The sequence below is a fragment of the Coturnix japonica genome, chromosome 16 (assembly GCF_054131305.1).
Source record: "Coturnix japonica strain WE chromosome 16, WE-NBRP24, whole genome shotgun sequence".
Lineage (NCBI taxonomy): Eukaryota > Metazoa > Chordata > Aves > Galliformes > Phasianidae > Coturnix > Coturnix japonica.
The window spans coordinates 4,111,384-4,133,931 of NC_140678.1; the positions used below are offsets into that span (position 1 = coordinate 4,111,384).

The following is a 22,548-nucleotide window of genomic DNA, read 5'->3' on the forward strand; positions in this document are numbered from 1 at the left end:
TGCTCAGAGCTGAGTGCGTTCCATTGAGAGCATGAACAACCAACAGAGAGATGTTTCTCAACTTTTGCACCTGGTAGCGTTTTCCTTGCTGATGCACCTTTGCTCTGCAGAAGGCAGAGCTGTCAGGGAGAGCAGGGCTCCTTTGCTGCCATCTGAACAGGAATGAGAGCAGTAATGCTTTGTCTAAGAGCATGGCAGTTGAAACATGGGTTTCTGTTTTGGCCATAGAACAGTGTCTTTTGTTTTTTTGGGGGTGGACATGGGCTAACAGGACAATATGGCTCCTGGTGTCTGTGAAATCAACACACGATTTGTTGTTTTAGGGATGGAGCGTGTGCGTCCATAGGATGGTGCTAAGCAAGGGGGGAAACGGAAAGCCTCCCCAGGTAAGAAGCTGTTGTGAGCTTTGGTCTGGGTAGCTGCCTCTATATAGGTCTGCATGAAGCGGTGTGTGTGCTGGAGGAGAGAAGGAAGGACGCTGCAGATGTGTGCTGATTGCAGAAATGGCACACCGCTGTCACAGTAGAAAGGCAAATGGAAGAAAGTATGCTTGAGGAGCAGAAGTTTGTGGTTGGCTGTGCTCAGATCTTCCTCCAAAGAGATGCTCTTCATGTCTTTCTTGTTTCCTTTCTGTCAGAAGCTGATGCAAGCTGGCTTGCAGTGAAGCGTGACCTTGCAGGAAGGCAGGGGACTGGCGTGGAGAGTGGCCCAGCACCGAGGAGAGGTACAGACATGCAGCAGGCATCTGGGTTGTGTGCCCTGTCTTTATAGTTAGGCTTTCTGTCTGTCCTTTCCTGGGACTGGTTTCATTGCATGTTGCTTGAGGTCTTGCAGTTGGAGGGGTTTACAGTTACCTTTCCTGTCCCGAATTGGAAATGTGAGCCCACAGTTCACCTGAGATCCTATGATCCATTGCAGTGAACACTTGAGATGAGATTTCCTAGTATCGTGGCCCAGTGGGGGGTTTGGTCTCAATGATTGGGGTTGGTCTCAATATCTCTGGAGGTCCCTTCCAACCCCTGTGATTCTGTGCCAGATTGCAGCCTGAAGGTAGTGCTGGACTCATTCAATCTTGCTCCTTCCCCTTTCTTGGTTCTAACAGGGAGAGGTGCTGAGCCAAATGGCAAGATCTATGTGAAAGCTGCTCTCCAGGCTGGAGGGCATCCTGGAACAGCAGGTCCCAGAACAGGGGGAAGACCTTCCCCTGCAGTTGACAACCGCTCCTTCTCCAAGACTGTGGCTGTGAGAAAGCGCAAGGGAGTGGATGAAGAGGAGCAAAAACAGACCCGTGGCCTGCCAAGAAACAGGTGAAGGTGGAGTGCAGTGTGGCAAAGGCCCAGTGCAGAGACGGTGTGCCAGCTCCAGCAGCACACCCTGGGCCTGCCCCAGCACTGACTGAGCCTCAAAGTGAAAAGGTAAGAAGATGCTGTTGTAGTTGCCTTGGTGAGGTGCTTCCCTTATCAAGTTGTCACGGAGTTCTCTCTAGAGCTCATTCCGGGACAGTGGGAACAAACCCGGGGGAGCAGGAACAACAGTTCCCCCCTTCTCTCTAGTGGCACTGTATGGCATGGCGCGGCGCGGCCCGGCCACGTGCGTTTTGGGAGAGGGGAAGGGAAGGGAGATTGCGATTGGGCCTAGCAAAAAATGAAGGAGAAAAAAAAAAAGGTGATCTGAGAACGAACGGCAGTTTAATAACCTAATAACGCTAAACAACAACAAGAGAGTTTCAACAAAGAGAATACCAAGTCCCCAATCTCACCGATGGAGCTGTGGAAGGCGGGAAGCTCCGACCACGTTGTCTCCTCACAGGGAGCCGGGCCAGCAACCCCGTCCCCTTCCCCACTTCCCCTCTGGTGCCACTCCCCGCATGCCCATTAAGGCAGTCCACAGAAAAAAAAACTTGTCCCCTTTACTCCCATTATTAGGCATGGTGTTCTGATGTGGAATACCAACACCAACCAAATTGCAAAACCATAACACAAGTGCAAGAAGTTTGCTTAGGGTTTGCTTTGCTTTTTCCTTCTCTGGACAGAGGAGGGGAAAGAGTTGAAGGCGTCCAAGTCCAAAGGCAAGGACATGCCAGACTGCATAACCACCTCTTTTTCCATTAACTCCATAATGGTCTTTTGCATGTCCCACTGGAAATACCCTTCCCTGAGAGGTTTCCTGGCCTGTTTTCATGGTGCCCATGTTTCTGTGGTTTTGCTGTTGACAAAATGAATTTCTCTTTCCTTGCTCTACAGCCAGACAACAACAACAGAAAGAGAGGAGAGCAGAAATGAAGAAGGCTGCTCTGAGAGCTGCCACTGCCCGTGCAGAGGTGAGTCCTCGGTGAGCACAGACGTGCTCTTGTTGTTCTCAGGGCCTCCGTCTGCCAGACATGAAGAGGACTGTAGAATGCTGAGGGAAGCTTTGTCCTCTTGTTCCACTTGCTTTGTTTCTTTCCACTCCTCTGCAATGAACAGCCTTGTGGAGATGATGGAGAAGCTGCAACTGAAGGACTGAGAGGAGGAGTATCAGAAGGCGGCAGCTTTGTGGCAGCAGCCCACTTGGTGCTCCAAGTCTGGTTGCAGCCCATCAAGAAACGAGTTTTGTATTCACCCTGAGCGCACAGTCTGATTTGTCCGGCGGCACTCAGTGATCTGCTGCACGACTCTCCCGTTATTCTGCTCATGGCGTTCCATCAGAACTCCCACCACTCCATCAGGGAATGATCCAGTTTATCATAGCAGCTGTATGGGAAACTGGTAATCACAGCCTGAACCTCTGATTAATCAGCTGAGGCAAGTGTGGGGTCAGCTGTGGGAGCACAGGTGAGGGTAATTCAGCTGTGCTCCTGGAAGGGGTGAAGCTTGACTCCGCCTCTCCTAGACTTCATTTAAGGGCTGACCACCACTAAGACAGTATCTCTTGGAGATTGCTCTTCTGTGGAGATTGGATAGCTAGGCTCAGCATTTTCCAGCCTCAGCATTTTCCAGCCAGACTGAAGGCATCCATATTGGTGAGTTTTTCCTATAGATAAGCTTTTGGATATTTATCACCATCCTTCTTGTATTATTACCATCTTTGAATTATTTTCACCTTTCAGCAGCAGATGCACCAGTCTTTTGCACTGACCGTAAAGGCACAGTCTGCAAAGCATGTGCAAAAAGCTGCAAGAAGCATGGCCTGAGCACAGGTGTTCTGAGTTGGAGAATAGCTCTATAGAGCTGCCTGAGTTTCTTGGGGCTGCACTGAGCATAAGTGAACATGTGCCTATCACCCTGCAGGTTGGGGGAAGAGAGGCTCCACTGGCTGCCTGATCCCAGAAAGCAGAGGTGTTCTCCTGACTTCCCTGCAGTGGTACCTTCCCTCATCTTCCCTGCTGTCTCCAGCTGCTTTTAGATTACTTTCCACCCTTCAGGCAAAGCTTGAGTGACTCTCATCATTGCATACCATTGTACTGAGTGGCATGGAGTTTTCTACCTTTGGTTTTTAAAGCCTAGGCTGAAAACTGCAGAGTATGTGCTACATGTGTGGTGGTAGCACCAAGGAAGTGGATAACTTTTGGGATGGAGTTGTTCTTGGTTTTCTAATGAGAATGTAATGAGCCAAGTTCACCAGCAGGATTGTGTTTGTCTTCAAAAATAACTGAGTGATATACAGAGGGAGTTGGAAGAAAATCAGGGAAGTGCAGGAGCAACCAAAGGAAATGGCAGCAGCAACATCTTGTGGTGAGACCAGCCTGCCCGAGGAGTCCTCCGTGAACAGATCTGTATTGCTGCCACCCATAATGGAAAAAACAGGGTCTCCCACTGAAATGGTGGAGGAGGGAACAGATAACCAAGAAGAGCTGGGCCGAATGAGACACGTCAAGTTCCTCAATTAAGAAGGAGGAGCAGAGGAAGCCCAGTGTGAGGGTGTCGTGCCAAAGCCGCAGGAAGCCAAGGCCTCACGCCACCAGGTGGTCTCGGAGCAGCCAACATCTTTCACTGATGAGCCATTATCGTCCTTGAGGCCTGCGTTCAGCCTGTCCATGGAGACCCCAGGCAGAACATCCAGGCCACCACTTCTGGCCTGCAGCTCTGTGGAACTTCTCAGGCAGAGGCCTGCATGATGCTGCAGGCATGCTCCTTGCCATCTGCACATATGTGGGCCAGCTTCGCACTGCTGGGCACATCATCTCGCCTGGGCACTGCAGGTCCTCACATGATAGGCTGCAGACACAGCAGGGCCAATCCTGGCTGATTGTGCAGCTCATTCTCACTTGGGATGGGAAGAGGGAGTCCAGTGGAACACAACTGTACAAAGGAGTTTTGGGCTTGGTTACAAATGTTGCCCTGATCTGTTGGCCTGGTCCGTCACCATTTGCAGTGGTTCTGAAGTACATGGAGGGTACAACCAATAAGAGGAGGAAAGTGAGAAGTAATCACTGTACATCTGACAACAAGTAATAGCAATAAATAACCCAGTCCAACCAATATGGGTATTTGTGTCAGCTGCTTTCTGCACCCAGAAACTCCCAATGTAAGCCAGGATCCAGGTGAGAATTCTCCAGTGCAGGTTGTGGTGTTTATGAACAGCCACACAACGTTACAACGCAGTTCATGCAGCAGAAGCACATCTGGTCCCATTGGGCACTATGTGGACTTGCCCTGCGGTGTTCTCAAAGGTGATTCAGTATCTCGAGAACTTTCCATTAGAGCATTTCCAAAGCAGTTCTAATGCTGAGAGATAGAAATGCTGGTTTGGAAGCTGAAGAACTGTGATGGTCTGCTGAACTACTCACAGGGCAGTGTGTAGAATACCCCACAGTAAGAACCATCAGTGGGGTAATCCCACAAACACACACATCTCTTAGCAACACTCAGACCATTTCCAACAGCCACCTTTTGGATGCAGCTCCTGGACAGATGTGACACAGAACAGCGTCAGTGCAAAGGGCTCTACAAAGGATTTCTTTTGTGAGCTCATCTAACAGATACCAGATGGGTCCCTTGGCTCATTTCCCAGTGTGTTAGGAATTTGGAAGCACCGTGGAGGAGTTCCATGCAAATCATCACCAGTTTGACCAAAAGGGATGACAGAAGGGCTCAGAAGGGATGGTGCCACTCTGCAGGGAGCACCAGAAAGCCAGGATGAGCTGAAAACACCCTGAGCCCAATTGTGGAGTTGAGCAGATCCAAGGACTGATATCAATCACAACCACAACAAACCAAGACAAAATACTATTACAACCAGGGCATGTAACACAGAGGTATATTCAGTATTCCGGCGTGGTGACATCTTCGGTTTTTCTGTCACAAAACACGAATGGGTAAAGGCAGCTCTTAGCCATTCTGTGTTCAGTCAAGGTCCCACGGGGATCTTCTGTGAAATAAAACAAGACCGCAACTTTCCCTTTGGGGGCTTAGTTAATATGGTTAAAATGAGGGAATAATCAAGCAAGTGTTAATTTTAAATTCCTTTATGGGGTTGTCCTTAGCCTTCCAAGGGTATTTGTTAAGGGATTTCATTAAGGTTAGGGAAGCTGGCCTCAGGTTGGCTGGATCAATCCACGCAGGCTGGCCAGGGAGAGAAGTGTTTCCCTGGCTTATCAGTAACTGGATGGTGACTCACAGGGGCAAATGGCAAGGGTGGTGGGTGAGGCCTTGGGACAGAAGGCATTAAATCAAGGATCTCCTCTTTTTGTTGTAAGCTTTCTGATACATCCACCCTTCACTGCCCTCCCCCACCTCCTGCCCAACTTGGGCTGGATGGCGACGAAGGCATCAGCTTTCCTTGAGCTTTTTGAGCTTTTGTTCTGGACACCAGTTGACTGATTTCTCTAATCTGACTGTGGGTAATCCATCCATCAGATCTCATGAAACACCCTTTTGCCAGCCCAGTGTCCAGAGACAATTACGTTTGTGATCAATATTTCACCTACCTGTTCTTACTGCCGATGAGACCCTTCCAGCCCCATTGAGCTTTGGGCTTAGTGGTCCAGGAGCAAGGGCCACTGCTTGACTGCTGCAAGCCTCACTCCCCCTGGCTCACATTTACTGGTGGAAGAAATCACCAGCCCATATTTTCATCCACAGTTAATTAACTCTTGGGCAACCTCCCCCCATGTCCATACTTTGTATCCTGACTGCAGATGGTTGGATGTTACAGTTCCTTCTAACACTGCCCAGGTTCTTTCTCCCTGGGACACAGCCTGTATCTTCCCTTGGATTTGTATGCCTACGGGTTTCAGAGATTCTGGAAGCCCCCTGATTAAAGGAGTTGTCATCTCTTGATCAACAGGCATCATCATCAGGGGTGCAGGACATGGTGTGCATGGCATGGAGCTGGGGAAGGCTCCCCAGCATTAATGGGCATGAGTATCAAAATGGAAGTAATAGAATGAGCAAGTGTTGTTTGGGTAAAGGCTCTGGGTGGCTGTGTGTCACGGAGTTCTCTCTAGAGCTCACTCCAGGACAGTGGGAACAAACCTGGGAGAGCAGGAACAAAAGTCCCCCCCCTTTTCTCTAGCGGCACTGTACGGCACGGCCCAGCCTGGCCACGTGCGTTTAGGGAGAGGGGAAGGGAAGGGAGATTGCGATTAGGTCTAACAAAAAATGAAGGAGAAAAAAAAAAAGGTGATCTGAGAATTAATGGCAGTTTAATAACCTAATAACGCTAAACAACAACAAGAGAGTTTCAACAAAGAGAATACCAAGTCCCCAATCTCACTGATGGAGCTGTGGAAGGCGGGAAGCTCCAACCACGTTGTCTCCTCGCAGGGAGCCGGGCCAGCAACCCCGTCCCCTTCCCCACTTCCCTTCCGGTGCCCATCCCCACATGCCCATTTAAGGCAGTCCACAGAAAAAAAAAAAACTTGTCCCCTATACTCCCATTATTAGGCATGGTGTTCTGATGTGGAATACCAACACCAACCAAATTGAAAAACCATAACATTCCACCCCTTATTACACATCACCACATCATGCCTAACTTTTATCAACATATAAACAGAACAGTAGTTAACATGCATTACATATGTACATACAGAAATATATATATGTATATATATACACACATGGAATCACAGGCTGCACTCTCCCAGCATCAAATTTCCCTGTGGCACACACTGAACATCCCCATCCTTCTGCATCACCCACCAGGTGCACCCAGGTCCCTGTGCAAAAACAGTTTCGCGGAGGGGCCTCCCCTTTCCAGAGGCTGGGAGGACCCAAACTGCTTTTCCCAGCATATTCTTCAAATGCACCACAGGAACCTTGTCTCCCTCCACGGTACGCAGGGAGTTGGACTGTGTAGCTCCGTCTCGGTTGGCTGATCCTCGGGTGTTTACCAGCCAGGTGGCTTCTGCTAGATGTTTCTCCCAGTTCTTAAATGTTCCACCACCCATCGCTTTCAGCGTGGTTTTTAGCAAACCGTTGTGGTGCTCGATCTTACCAGCGGCTGGTGCGTGATAGGGGATGTGATAGATCCACTCGATGCCATGTTCTTTGGCCCAAGTGCTCACCAGTGAATTTTTGAAATGAGTCCCATTGTCTGATTCGATCCTCTCTGGGGTGCCATGTTGCCACAGGATTTGTGTCTCTAGGCCTAATATGGTGTTTCTGGCAGTGGCATGGGGCACTGCATATGTCTCAAGCCACCCGGTGGTTACCTCCACCATGGTGAGTACATAATGCATACCATTACAAGTCCTTGGCAGGGTGATGTAATCGATCTGCCATGCCTCCCCATATTTATACTTTTCCCATCGCCCTTCCCCCCAGAGAGGTCTCATCCTCTTGGCCTGTTTGATCATGGCACAGGTGTCACAATCATGGATGATCTGCGCAATAGCGTCCATAGTTATGTCCACCCCTTGGTCTCTAGCCCACTTACGTGTTCCATCTCTGCCTTGATGGCCTGAGGTCTCATGGGCCCACCGAGCTAGGAATAACTCTCCCTTATTCTGCCAGTCTAGATCTATCTGGGCCACCTCAATTCTGACAGCTCAATCTACCTGGTGGTTATTTTGTTGCTCCTCTGTCGCTCGACTCTTGGGCACGTGGGCATCTACATGACGCACCTTTAGGACCATGTTCTTTATTCGGGCAGCAATGTTCTTCCATAGTTCAGCGGCCCAAACAGGTTTACCTTTCCGCTGCCAGTTGTTTTGCTCCCATTGCTGCAACCACCCCCATAAGGCATTGGCCACCATCCATGAGTCAGTATAGAGGTAAAGCACCGGCCATTTCTCCCGCTCAACAATGTCTAGGGCCAGCTGGACAGCCTTTACCTCCGCAAATTGACTCGATTCTCCTCTTCCTTCTGTGGCCTCTGCAACTTGTCGTTCCTTGATTGCTGGGTCTGTACACGATTACCAAAGGCAGGGACGGAAGCACCGTGATCTGGGATCCTGTGACTAAATTCATCTGCTCAGTACAGATATAAAAGCGGTCAAAGGGAGTCCATTTACTGAGGGGCAGGTGCCATATTAAACAGTGGCCGCTATGAAGGGAAGTAATAAGACTCTGATTAATGGGCATGAGTATCAAAACGGAAGTAATAGAATGAGCAAGTGTTGTTCGGGTAAAGGCTTTGGGTGGCTGTGGGGAGATGGGAGAGCTCAAACTCCCACCTGGCATAGTGAGGACTATGTGGAGCCAGTATAAAAATGCAAGGTGGGCTAAGAAGGGTGAATAAGCCATTGGTAAGGTGTAATACGGGATGCCATAGCTTTGTGAGAGCTCTTATCGTGGTCTTAAAAGTAGCACCGCTGTGAAGGGCTATAGTGAGCGTCTCTGCAGCTTGAGAAATGCCTGAGAATGCAGGTGCCCTGTGGGCAGTCCAAGAGGAGGTATCCCCTTTATCCAAAGTTGTATTGCAACGTGAAGTAGGCAGGCATAACACTGATTGGGGAATGGCTTTCTCTGGACTATGGGATAAATTACTAGTTGCCAATTTTAGGATGCTTCAAACAGCTTTTCTTAGTTTGCATCACCTTGCTACTCTTGTGTTCGACTTGTGTGGGAAGGTGGTGCTCTTTGTGTCTGTGCCAGGATGCCATAAGGGAATACGAGGTATGGGAGAGGCGTGAGCTAAGAGAAAAGGTGGAGAGCGGGGCTTATTTCAGAACACATCAAGAAAGAATCAAATGATCCAGCAGGTGGAAGTCCTGGTAGGTGAAAGAAAAGGGGGGAACCGAAGGGTGATAGAAGGGCCCCACAGTGAGGGAGAGAAAGAAAGTGTCACAGAAACTGGGACAGGGGAGTGGAAAGATGGTTTCTGTCAAAGTTGTTAGAAGAATGGGGAGTGCAGACAGTGAGTGTGGAAAAACAAGGGGGATGAAGGCCATAAAGATAAGGGTGGAACAGCCCGAGAACAGTGGGGTGATTAGATGTCCACAGGGCAGCTGGAACCAGTTTGGAGGGTGCCCCTCCTGCAGGGTTGAAAGTTTACAGCAAGGAAGATGACAAGGCTTAGTGAGGAAGATGATGAGCCTTCATCCCAGCCCGTAATGCTTCCGCCTTTCCTTTCTCTTCCACTCGCAGGGGGTCTGGATTCCCACCTTCAGCTCCTTTGACACCATCTCCAAGGACATCGGTACTGAGGACAGGACAGTGACTCTGTGCTGGCCCGTGTTTCACCTGGCCAGCAACCTCATAGCTATGCACCACCTCAAGGCCCGCAGGGAGTCGCTGCCAGGTAGGAGGGGGGATTAAATCTCTGCTGGCTTCGTGGACAGGGCAAACAGGGCCACCGCCTCCCTTCTCAGAAGCAGACCTCCCCTTCTGGGGAGCCTGTCCAAACGTGGGGCCGTTCTGGATGATGTCCCTTAGAAGCAGTTCTAGGTGGAACAGCAACCGTATCATCAACCCTGTATCTGGTATTTTCTCAGCCCCCAGGAAGGTGGAGCACCTGAAGTACAGCCAGGTAGCTACAGCTGCTTTTGAGAACAGGCAGACAGCGCAGTCGTGCATCCAAAGCACGGTGTTGCTGCTCTCCGGCTGCCTGCAGAAGGGGAAAATGTGGCCGTGGTCCTGAAGGACGTCGGAGTGCTCCTCATTGATGGGCTGACGTTCCAAATGAAGTTCTATTCACAGCATTGCCAACAGGTGAGGCTGGAGGCTGTGGGCTGGGATGTGCGTGGGGGTGACCCAACGAGAGCCCATTCCCTAACGCCAAAGGGTCGCTGCTTGTTTGTGGGCGCCCGAGAGTGCTGGGATGGGGACGCCAGGATCCCCCCAGTTCACAGGGCTGGCCCCTCTCCACATCTCAGCCACTCAGGTGGACCTCTCCTGCTCTGTCCTTTCAGTGTTCTGCCACCCATCCGGGCAGTGCCTGAAGCCCCAGAGCAGCCAATGAGCTGCCAGCTGCAGGGCCTGGAGGGAACAGAGAGCCGAGAAGGGCTGGGCCGAACAAGACGCATCAAGTTCCTCGATGAAGAAGGAGGAGCAGAGGAAGCCCAGCGTGAGGGTGCGCTGCCCAAGCTGCAGGAAGCCAAGGCCTCGTGCAGCCAAGAGCCAGCATCGTCCTCTGGGTCCGCGTCCAGCCTATCCTCAGAGACCCCAGGCAAACCATCCATGCTGGCGCTTCGGGCATGCGACTCAGTGAAACTTCTCAGGAAAAGGGCTAAGAAGATCAGCGAAGCGCAGGAGCAACCAAAGGAAATGGCAGCAGCAACATCTTGTGGTGAGACCTGCCTGCCCGAGCAGTCCTCCCACAGCAGATCTAGATTGCTGCCACCCATAACGGAAAAAACAGGGTCTCCCACTGAAAAGGTGGCAGCGGAAACATCTCACGTAGATCCCAGCCTGCCCAAGGAGCCCTCTGTTGTCAGATCTGGGTTGCTGCCACCCATTAAGGAAGGAGCGGGGTCTCCCGCTGAAGAGATGGCAGGAGCGGCTTCTCATGGCGAGACCAGCCATGAGTCCCCCGCCATCACATCCGCATTTCTGCCACCCATAAGGAAAGAAACAGGGTCTCCCAGGAGTCAGTCTCCAAATACCAAAGCCCCACTCCGCAGGAAGGGCACACCCTACCCACGCTGATGTGGGTGTGTTGTGCCCAGGACAGTCAGAGCTCCACTAGAGGCTGCAAAACAGCTGCTGAGTCCCACTTGTGCCATTGAGACCCATTTGTGTCATTCCTGCATGCCACCTCCTTGAAGAAAATCAAAGGAACAAGGAGACTGAGTGTGGACTCTTCCAAGACCCCTTGCCTCTTTAGGAGCAAAACCCTATAGCTGGAAGTGTTCGAGGCAAGGGGTAAAGAATGGCATGGCTTAGTAATATTGCTATTCTATAGCAACATTATTGCTATACCTATATTATTATAAATCTCTCTATATATCTATATCTATTATATCTATCTATCTATATCAATTATATATCTTTATAATATTGTATTCTCTTGTTATTCTACATCACATCATACTTAATATAAACATCTAAATACAAATAAACAATCAAAACACAATATGCACATGTGTCTGTATACATATATATAGCCCGAGTTACCGACTGCACTGCCATTTGTGCCGTGTCACAGCCCCCCAGCTCCCACAAAGCGGGGAAGCAGGGGCAGCCGGGCCTGCTGTGCAGATACATAGGCAGGCATACAGATACCTCACATGGCATCGTGGCTCCTCTGCCTTGTTTGGTTCCTGGCAGGTTTGTTTTCAGACAGGCACTCAGCCAAGCCTCTACACCCAGAGCAGCCTTTACATCTGGCAGCCGGTCACAAGTGGTGTCCCCAGGGCTCGGCACTGGGGACGCTCCTAATGAATGCCTTGATCAGGGATCTCGGCCAGGGCATTGAGTGCGCCCTCAGTAAGTTCACAGACAGCACCGAGCTGGGAGGGAGTGCTGATCTGCTGGAGAGGAGAAAGGTGCTGCAGATGCAGCTGGAGAGACTGCATTGGTTCCGTGGTTGGGCTGCAGTTGGACTGCAGGACCTCGAAGCTCTTCCCCAACCTGAGCAATTTTAGGATTCCATGATTCCAAACGCATCACTGATCCAAATGCATTCCATGATCACAGAATCACAGAATCACCCGGGTTGGAAGGGACCTCAAGGATCATGTAGTTCCAACCCCCCTGCCTAGCAGGGCCACCAAACATACACATTTACTAGATCAGGTTGCCCAGGGCCCTGTCCAACCTGGTCTTGAACACCTCCAAGGACGGGGCATCCACAACCTCACTGGGCAGCCTGTTCCAGGACCTAACCACCCTTCTAGTAAAGAACTTTCCCCTAACATCCAACCTAAATCTTCCCTCCTTCAACTTAAAACCATTTCCCCTAGTCCTGCTATTATCAGCCCTTTCGAAGAGTTTACTCCCCTCCTGGGAGTAAGTTCCCTTCAGGTACTGAAAGGCTGCAATGAGGTCACCCCGCAACCTTCTCTTCTCCAGGCTGAACAAACCCAACTCCCTCAGCCTGTCCTCATAGGGGAGGTGCTCCAGCCCCCTGATCATCTTTGTGGCCCTCCTCTGGACCCTTTCCAAAATCTCCATATCTTTTTTGTACTGAGGGCTCCACACCTGGACACAGTACTCCAGATGGGGCCTCACAAGAGCAGAGTAGAGAGGGACGATCACCTCCCTATCCCTGCTGACCACCCCTCTCCTGATGGAGCCCAGGATCCCATTTGCTTTTCGGGCTGCCAGAGCGCACTGCTGGCTCATGTTAAGTTTCTCATCTATCAGGACCCCTAGGTCTTTTTCGGGGAGATTGTGATCCTGAAGTACTCAGCCAATGAGGAACTGGGGGAGAAAGTGATCAGCTTGGAGTAACTGGGCCTAAAAGTTGCAACGCTGCTTTCTGCATGCTCTCCTGCTTGAAGGGGACCTGCCGTTGCCGTTGCAATTGCCAATCAATTGCCATCCTGATAAGTGATCTAGATATTTCTTCACTGGGCACCAGAGGGCAGCACTGGTCATCAGAGCCCCATTATCTGACTCAGTTCTTTCTGGGGTGCCATGTAGCCACAAGAATTTTTTCTTGAGACCTAATATGGTGTTTAGAGGACAGTACTGCATGATGGGATACTGCATATGTTTCAAGCCGCCCAGCGGTTGCCTCCACCGTGGTAAGCACATAATGATCTGGACAGGCTGGATGGCTGGGCTGAACCCATTGGGATGAGGTTCAACAAGACCAAGAGCCGGATCCTGCGCTTTGACCACATCATCCCCAGGCAAATCTTCAGGTGTGGGGCAGATTGGCTGAGGCTCCGCGCGCGGGAGCAGCCGTCATCTTGTGGCTCGGGGCCGCCTGGCTGTTACTTCATTCGGCTGAAGCCGCTGCCGCAGCCAGGGCCGCCCTTCACGGCAGCGCCGCTGCAGCCGCTGCGCGCCGGAGCTGTCCGGGCAGCACCGAGACGGAACCGCGGCACGACGGGAGCGGTGCTGAGGACGGCGGCGCCGGAGGTGTGCGGGAGGTCGGGTCCGGGCCAGGGCGAGGAACCGTGCGCGGCCCGAAGCGGCCCGCCCTGCCCTGCCCTGCCCTCCCCTCCGGCGTGGGATGCGGGGATTTGGAGCGGTTGAAGGACTCGGGGCCTTAACGGCCGCAGCGCTGCTGCCCGCATCCGGGCGGTGCCCCCCCCCCGAGGCGTCCAGCGCTGCTCCCGGTGCCCCCCGGGGCTGAGGTGGGCTGTGGGTGTAGGGGGCAGTGAGGGAGGAGTGGGGGCACTGGGGGAGTTTAGGAGGCTGTGGGAGGACTATGGGGTAATATGGGGCTGTAGGGAGAGTGTAGGGTAATGTGGGGCTGTGGGGGGCAGTGGGATGGATATATAGGTGAATAGTGGGGGATATGGGGTTGTAGTGGGCTGTGTGGGGATACCAAGGGATATGAGGAAATGGGTAGGTGTGAGGGGAATGTGTGGTCTGCCGGTGGCTGTAGGGGGATATGGGGATGTAGGTAGCTGTTGTGGGAATATAGAAAGGTGTGAGGGGGCTGTCAGGAGAGATCTGGGGCTATAGGGAGCACTGAGGATGCTGAAGAGGGATATAGGGCTGTGCGGGGCTTATAGAGGAGGATCTGGGGCTGTAGGGTGCTAGGGGGGCTTCAGGGGTAGATGTAGGTGTATATGGGACTATGGGGAGCTTCCTAGTGGCCACAGGGGGGCTATGGGGTTCTAGAAAGTTGTGTGGAACTAATGAAGTGGTATAGGAGGCTATGGGACAGCGGGGGCTCTGGGGAGGATATAGGGGACTGTAGGGAGCTGGGGGGCTGGGGTGCTCTGTAGGGCTGTGGGGGAGCTCTAAGGTTCTAAGTGGGGCCTGTAGGGTGCTCTGGGTAGGTTATAGGAGGATTATGGGGGATACGTGTTTCTAGGGGGCTGTGGGTGGGCAGTAAGAAGATTCTAGTGGGATACAGGGCTATAGGGGATGTATGGGGCTATAGGGTGGGTTGTAGGGGCATGTGGGGTCAAGAAGGCTCTCCCTCGCTTCCCCATTCCCTTTGCCCCTCCCTTCCCCCTTCCATAGCAGAGTGGGTGAAATGCTAGCTCTGAAGTTTGAATCAGAATTGGAATTGTATTGGATTAGAATATGACAGTTTTGTGGTCTTGGATCTGAACTGTGTTTTCTTCTGGGGCTTCAGGTCCAGGTACTGTTTAATAATGGCTTTGGAGAAGGTTTCAGCGTCCAGTCTCCTGCTCAGGAAGAAAGAAGGAGGTTTCTGGAGGACTTGCTGACGAGTGGAGCTGCTGAACCTCCCCTTCCAAGAAGGCAGCAGGTGAGGCCGTGGTGCATCTCAGCCATTCCATAGTGCAAGGTAGCAGTGATTCAGGCTGTGCTTTGCTCTGATTCTCCAGCAGCACTTGTGCTTGTATGTGAGCAGCAGGCGGCCGCTAAGGTTGTGTGCTGGCTGCAGGCTGGGCAGGCACGGGAAGCACTGCCTGCAGCAGCACCAGCTGAGCCGAGGTACCAATGGGCTGGACTGGAAGCACTGAGGTTTTGGGGGCCTGATGCACAGAGGGAGGCCAATAAAGAGACCACGAGTCCATGAGTATTTAAGGCACAAAGGAAGGCTTAGAGGGGTGATGGAGAACACGTCTGGAGGCACAGATGCCTGCAAGCTGCTCTGGAAGCATAGAGGGAGGCCTGAAGGCCTAGAGGTTGCCCAGGAGGCTTAGAGGCCTTCAGGTAAAATAGCCTGGAGAGAGGCTAAGAGCCTGGCCAAGAGGCCTTGCAGCTTAGTAGTCCTGAGGCCAAACTGAGGCATGGAGGCCAAGAAAGAGGGAGTCTAGATGAGCAGAGGCCAAGAGGAACTGGAGGTCAAGTGCCCTCCAACCTCAGGGTCTGGACAGCTACAGCCCAAGAAGGCTGATGGCCTTGAAGTTGGACTGGAGATCTTGAGACGGTCTTTGCTCCCCCTCCAGCTGGTTGTGAAGAGCCCTTCCGTTGTGGAGAGGGCTGCGGGTTGAGTTCAGCATCTCCTGATGTGTCACAGAGATCCAGGGCTTTCAAGAAGCTGCTTCTTTAAAGTGCTTTGGATGGTGGATGTTCCTAGACAGAGCGCTTGTCTCCTCCAAGCTCTGAAGCCCAAGGTTTGTTCTGCAGGTCCCGCTGATGGCACAGGCATCAAACAGCCCAGAGCTCGTGGCTGGGGAGAGGCTGCGTATTGTGTTGTGAAGGGAGAACTGGAGGAGGGCTTTGAGCAGCGCTGTGCAGGAATGCAAGCAGCTGGTAAGAGAGAGGAGGTGTGTGTGCTGAGAGCAAGGGCTGTACGGCTCATCTCTGGGTGCTGACAGGGAATGCAGGCAGAGCTCTTTGCTCTCTGTTCTTTCCTGCAAGTCTGCGGCCCTTCAGAGCGTGCTGAGTTTGGGCAGCACGATGACAAGCCAAGGGTGGCAGCAGGAGATGCAGCACAGCCCTCTCCAGCAGCCAGGTGCATTTGTTCCTCTTGCTGCTTCTTAAGAAGGTGTGTTGAGCTTCCACAGTTGGTGCCATGGTAGCCTGTTTTGAAGGCTTTTAAGCTCTTCCTCTGATGCTCGCATCTTAAGACAGCGAAGGACTTCCCTGGCTGTGTAGGAATGGTTCCTGTACAAGGGCCTGGCTGTCTGTGTCTGTTCCAGATGCTGAAGGGGATGGTGATGTGAGTGCAATGATGGAGCTGGCTTTTGAATGGCAATTGCACCCGGCTGATGTGCAGCTCTTTCTGACACAGGCAGGAGACGGGTGGTGGGACTACAGCTCCTCTGGCAGTTTTGCAGCAAAGCTGTTAAGTAGAAGATAGGGATTTCTTTACTAGGAGAGTGGTGAGGTCTTGGAACAGGCTGCCCAGGGACATTGTGGATGCTCCATCCCTGGAGGTGTCCAAGGCCAGACTGGATGGGGCCCTGGGTAACCTGATCTAGTAAACATGGAAGTTTGGTGGCCCTGCCAGGCAGGGGGGTTGGAGCTTCATGATCTTTGATGCCCCTTCCAACCTGGGTCATTCTGTGGTTCTCTGACTCTGTGATTTGAAAGAAGAAGAACTCAGCTATGTTTCCTGTTCTTCCCCTGGCTATCCCCTGGCCTCGGCCCAGATTACCATTGCATTGCAGTAGGTGTTCCTTCCATCCCCGTGGCTGCCCCTTGCTTTCCAGAAGGTTACCCTTTCTTTCCCACGACAGCCCGCCCATAATTCCCTGAATGCCCCAATACCCGTCAGTATTTCCCATCCAAGAACCTGTAGCCACCCCGCAACCCCCACAGAGCCCCAGAACCCTTCCAGGACTTCCTCAGACCCAGTACGCCTTCCCCATTGCTAGCCTGACAGGACCCCCATCACCATTCAAGGACTCCCAGAGCCCTGCTGGGGCCCCTCTTCACCCCCGTATCCTTCCAGATCCCATCCAGCAGCACGGTGCTGGGACAGGAGGGGCTGCTGCAGGAGGGGAATGCAGTGCTGGAAAAGGTGTAGGGCACAGATGTGGCGTAGGGGGCCCGGGGGCAGGTAGAGAGTGGTTTGGGGTGAGAATGGGGGATGTGGGTCAGTGTTGGAGTGCATGTATTGAGTTCTTCCTGAGAGGAAATTGGGGTTCCCTGTGGCCCAAAGGTGGAGCCCTGATCTATCACCACACATGACCCCATAACCCCATATAACTCCACGTGACCCCAAGGCTCCACATGACCCATAACCCCATAAGCCCAGATGAGGCTGTGGACAGTGCTGGGTCTGTTCCTGGGTCATTCAGGGGGTACTGTAGAGTGGCTCTGGGGTTGCTGTAGAACAGCACTCTCTATATGCCCTAGACCCTCATCTCGCCCACATCCTGGGGGCAAGATGGAAGTCTAAGGGGCTATGGGGGAGTCCCGTGTGCAGGACAGATTCATCACCTGCTGCCCCACAGCAGCCCCCAGAGCCATCCTAGTGCAGCCCTGGAACAGCCCCATCACTGCCCACGGCCCGTGGCCAGCAGCAGTTCCAGCACCAGCACTGTGTTGGGTAAAGGCAGCTCCTAGGTGTGGCTCTGCCCCACAGCTTCCCCAGAGTGCCCCTTAGCCTTCCCGTAGGCATCCTTTCACTGCCCCACCACCCCGTGTGGCTTCCCCCCATCCCAGCAGATCCCCCTCACATCACTTCTGTACCTTCACAAGTTTTCTTTTTCTGGCTTTCTCGTTCACCCCTACACGCCAACGGAACATTGCACCAACATTCTGCAACCATTCATGTGGGCTCTTATCCAACCAGAGCCGCCATCCATTCTTTCTTCTCCTCGAGGTGTCCTTGGTTCTTGTGCTGTTTATCTTGCTCCGCAGCTGCTGCTCCGTGCAGTCCTTCTTGTGTTCCCACAGTAAGGACTGCCAGGAAAGAAACCATTTGCCAAACCTCTGCGCCACAGACTGCCAAGGAACTCCATACGTTCCCAGTAATGGCAGGAGGGTGCTGACTATGGATACACGGCTACGGACTCCAGACAGCCTGATGAAATGAGTACGGGATGGCCATGGTGCCTGAGGGCGGTGGCTGCTCTGATGCTCGATATTCAAAAAGCCCATAAATCTACACTGGGCCAAAGGATCCCGGTTTTAATATCTCCTACATTGTTGACTGTATTGGAGGCAAAGCGGGACATTGGCTCTCACCCCAAAGAAATAATTGTTCCTAATATTGTCAACCCAGTATCTTTCCTTAGCAGACCTCATGGAGAATCAGTATTACGTGACTGCTTTGAAACAACTGAAGCTGCACGTTGCTGCCGGTCCGTCGGACCTGAAGGATGAACCCTTAGAAGATGCAGAAGTTCCTGGTTTCCTGACAGCTGCAGTTTTGTGAGACAAGGAGGCTGCAAGGCAGGATATGCAGTAACTGTTACTGAGCAGGTAATGGAAGCACTACCATTAGCTGTGGGGACTTCCCCTCAGAAGGCTGGAATAACTGCCTTGACAAGAGCCTTAATTATATCGACCGATGCTAATTATGTCTTTGGGGTGCCACACGCTCATAGTGCCATCTGAAAATGGCAAGGATTGCTCACACACAAGGAAAACAGTATGATGTAAATCTACCAATGGTTATTATACGCTGTAAAGGACATCAGAAAGGCAACACTGTACAGGAAATAGGGAATAAGATGATGGGTCAGGTGGCAGAACAGGCAGTTGAAGAAGGTTTCAGTTCCAGACGGTAAACTTAAAATCTCTGAACCTGAGTCAAAACCTGTAAAATATTCTAAAGAGGACAGGAGTGCAATTAATGATTTAAAAGGGAAGAGAGCAAGCTGAAAGGTGGGTGCATGCCCAGATGGTCGCATTCTTCTGCCCCTTAGTATTTTATGGACACTGGTTATAAGGGAAGGTAAGGGGATACACTGGGCAAATGGACTCTACAAAGTACGATCCCAGTGCCAGGAACAGGGCACAAGTGGGCCTAATGGGAAAGGGTACCTTCCAGGGCAACAGTGGCAAATTGAGTTCTCAGAGCTACCAAGAAAAGGGGGGTATCGCTGTATGTTGGTACCTTTTTTAGTGGCCGGAGGCTTCCCTTGTAGAACTGTTCAGGCACGTGCAGTCATTAAAGTATTTTGACAGGAGATGATTCCAAGATGCTGAGGAACTACTTGGTCTGTCAAGGAAAGTGCTCCATGGAAAGTTAAACATAAAGAAATGACGAGTCGGTCACTAATTTGCTTTGCAGTGTAATTAGTAGCTTTCCAAAAACATAATACTTCCTTGATTGCTGGGTCTGTACACGATTACCAAAGGCAGGGACGGAAGCACCGTGATCTGGGATCCTGTGACTAAATTCATCTGCTCAGTACAGATATAAAAGCGGTCAAAGGGAGTCCATTTACTGAGGGGCAGGTGCCATATTAAACAGTGGCCGCTATGAAGGGAAATAATAAGACTCTGATTAATGGGCATGAGTATCAAAACGGAAGTAATAGAATGAGCAAGTGTTGTTCGGGTAAAGGCTTTGGGTGGCTGTGGGGAGATGGGAGAGCTCAAACTCCCACCTGGCATAGTGAGGACTATGTGGAGCCAGTATAAAAATGCAAGGTGGGCTAAGAAGGGTGAATAAGCCATTGGTAAGGTGTAATATGGGATGCCATAGCTTTGTGAGAGCTCTTATCGTGGTCTTAAAAGTAGCACCGCTGTGAAGGGCTATAGTGAGCGTCTCTGCAGCTTGAGAAATGCCTGAGAATGCAGGTGCCCTGTGGGCAGTCCAAGAGGAGGTATCCCCTTTATCCAAAGTTGTATTGCAACGTGAAGTAGGCAGGCATAACACTGATTGGGGAATGGCTTTCTCTGGACTATGGGATAAATTACTAGTTGCCAATTTTAGGATGGTTCAAACAGCTTTTCTTAGTTTGCATCACCTTGCTACTCTTGTGTTCGACTTGTGTGGGAAGGTGGTGCTCTTTGTGTCTGTGCCAGGATGCCATAAGGGAATACGAGGTATGGGAGAGGCGTGAGCTAAGAGAAAAGGTGGAGAGCGGGGCTTATTTCAGAACACATCAAGAAAGAATCAAATGATCCAGCAGGTGGAAGTCCTGGTAGGTGAAAGAAAAGGGGGGAACTGAAGGGTGATAGAAGGGCCCCACAGTGAGGGAGAGAAAGAAAGTGTCACAGAAACTGGGACAGGGGAGTGGAAAGATGGTTTCTGTCAAAGTTGTTAGAAGAATGGGGAGTGCAGACAGTGAGTGTGGAAAAACAAGGGGGATGAAGGCCATAAAGATAAGGGTGGAACAGCCCGAGAACAGTGGGGTGATTAGATGTCCACAGGGCAGCTGGAACCATTTTGGAGGGTGCCCCTCCTGCAGGGTTGAAAGTTTACAGCAAGGAAGATGACAAGGCTTAGTGAGGAAGATGATGAGCCTTCATCCCAGCCCGTAATGCTTCCGCCTTTCCTTTCTCTTCCACTCGCAGGGGGTCTGGATTCCCACCTTTGGCTCCTTTGACACCATCTCCAAGGACATCGGTACTGAGGACAGGACAGTGACTCTGTGTTGGCCCGTGTTTCACCTGGCCAGCAACCTCATAGCTATGCACCACCTCAAGGCCCGCAGGGAGTCGCTGCCAGGTAGGAGGGGGGATTAAATCTCTGCTGGCTTCGTGGACAGGGCAAACAGGGCCACCGCCTCCCTTCTCAGAAGCAGACCTCCCCTTCAGGGGAGCCTGTCCAAACGTGGGGCCGTTCTGGATGATGTCCCTTAGAAGCAGTTCTAGGTGGAACAGCAACCGTATCATCAACCCTGTATCTGGTATTTTCTCAGCCCCCAGGAAGGTGGAGCACCTGAAGTACAGCCAGGTAGCTACAGCTGCTTTTGAGAACAGGCAGACAGCGCAGTCGTGCATCCAAAGCACGGTGTTCCTGCTCTCCGGCCGCCTGCAAAATGGGGAGAACGTGGCCATGGTCCTGAAGGACGTCGGAGTGCTCCTCATTGACGGGCTGACGTTCCAAATGAAGTTCTATTCACAGCATTGCCAACAGGTGAGGCTGGAGGCTGTGGGCTGAGATGTGCGTGGGGGTGACCAAACGAGAGCCCATTCCCTAACGCTAAAGTGTCGCTGCTTGTTTGTGGGCATCTGAGAGTGCTGGGATGGGGACGGCAGGATCCCCCCAGTTCACAGGGCTGGCCCCTCTCCACATCTCAGCCACTCAGGTGGACCTCTCCTGCTCTGTCCTTTCAGTGTTCTGCCACCCATCCGGGCAGTGCCTGAAGCCCCAGAGCAGCCAATGAGCTGCCAGCTGCAGGGCCTGGAGGGAACAGAGAGCCGAGAAGAGCTGGGCCGAACAAGATGCATCAAGTTCCTCGATGAAGAAGGAGGAGCAGAGGAAGCCCAGCGTGAGGGTGCGCTGCCCAAGCTGCAGGAAGCCAAGGCCTCATGCAGCCAAGAGCCAGCATCGTCTTCTGGGTCCACGTCTAGCCTATCCACGGAGATCCCAGGCAAACCATCCATGCTGGCGCTTTGGGCATTCGAGTCAGTGAAACTTCTCAGGCAGAGGGCTAAGAAGATCAGCGAAGCGCAGGAGCAACCAAAGGAAATGGCAGCAGCAACATCTTGTGGTGAGACCTGCCTGCCCGAGCAGTCCTCCCACAGCAGATCTAGATTGCTGCCACCCATAACGGAAAAAACAGGGTCTCCCACTGAAAAGGTGGCAGCGGAAACATCTCACGTAGATCCCAGCCTGCCCAAGGAGCCCTCTGTTGTCAGATCTGGGTTGCTGCCACCCATTAAGGAAGGAGCGGGGTCTCCCGCTGAAGAGATGGCAGGAGCGGCTTCTCATGGCGAGACCAGCCATGAGTCCCCCGCCATCACATCCGCATTTCTGCCACCCATAAGGAAAGAAACAGGGTCTCCCAGGAGTCAGACTCCAAATACCACAGCCCCACTCCGCAGGAAGGGCACACATTCCCACGCTGATGTGGGTGTGTTGTGCCCAGGACAGTCAGAGCTCCACTAGAGGCTGCAAAACAGCTGCTGAGTCCCACTTATTCCATTGAGACCCATTTGTGTCATTCCTGCATGCCACCTCCTTGAAGAAAATCAAAGGAACAAGGAGACTGAGTGTGGACTCTTCCAAGACCTCTTGCCTCTTTAGGAGCAAAACCCTATAGCTGGAAGTGTTCGAGGCAAGGGGTAAAGAATGGCATGGCTTAGTAATATTGCTATTCTATAGCAACATTATTGCTATACCTATATTATTATAAATCTATATATCTGTATCTATTATATCTATCTATATCTATATCTATTATATATCTATATTAACTATATAATGTTGTATTCTCTTTCTATTCTACAGCACTACATCATAGCTAATATAAACATCTAAATACAAATAAACAATAATCAAAACACAATATGCACGTGTGTCTGTATACATATATATAGCCAGAGTTACTGACTGCACTGCCCTAGAATCAAATTCCCTTACGGTACACATCGAACATCCCGCCTAAGCCCAAGCCCAACCCCAAGCCTACGCCTACGCTATTCCTAACTTCTCCCTTGTTCTGCTTTCCAAGCCCCTGGATTGGCACACTGCTTTTTGGCCTGGCAGGGCACCTGGCAGGCTGGATTTTGGCCTTGGAGGTCTTCCTTTGCAATGTGCTATGGGGAAGGGAAGGGAAGGGGATCCAGTATG

The 22,548-nt window shown here is 51.8% G+C and overlaps 2 protein-coding genes across 2 annotated transcripts; both read left to right on the forward strand.

The window, feature by feature from the left end:
* Positions 1–1,274: 1,274 nt before the first annotated feature.
* On the forward strand, positions 1,275–10,381 carry LOC146758172 (uncharacterized). Its single transcript, XM_085517942.1, has 5 exons — positions 1,275–1,415; positions 2,244–2,320; positions 9,513–9,666; positions 9,860–10,076; positions 10,277–10,381. Exons 2-4 carry the CDS (start codon positions 2,279–2,281, stop codon positions 10,003–10,005), a joined length of 342 nt encoding a protein of 113 aa, XP_085374068.1. The 5' UTR covers positions 1,275–1,415; positions 2,244–2,278; the 3' UTR covers positions 10,006–10,076; positions 10,277–10,381.
* A 6,536-nt stretch (positions 10,382–16,917) lies between these two features.
* LOC146758173 (coiled-coil domain-containing protein 81-like) lies at positions 16,918–22,252 on the forward strand. Its single transcript, XM_085517369.1, has 5 exons — positions 16,918–18,278; positions 19,833–19,951; positions 20,325–20,478; positions 20,672–20,889; positions 21,090–22,252. Exons 2-5 carry the CDS (start codon positions 19,928–19,930, stop codon positions 21,117–21,119), a joined length of 426 nt encoding a protein of 141 aa, XP_085373495.1. The 5' UTR covers positions 16,918–18,278; positions 19,833–19,927; the 3' UTR covers positions 21,120–22,252.
* The last annotated feature ends 296 nt before the right edge of the window (positions 22,253–22,548 follow it).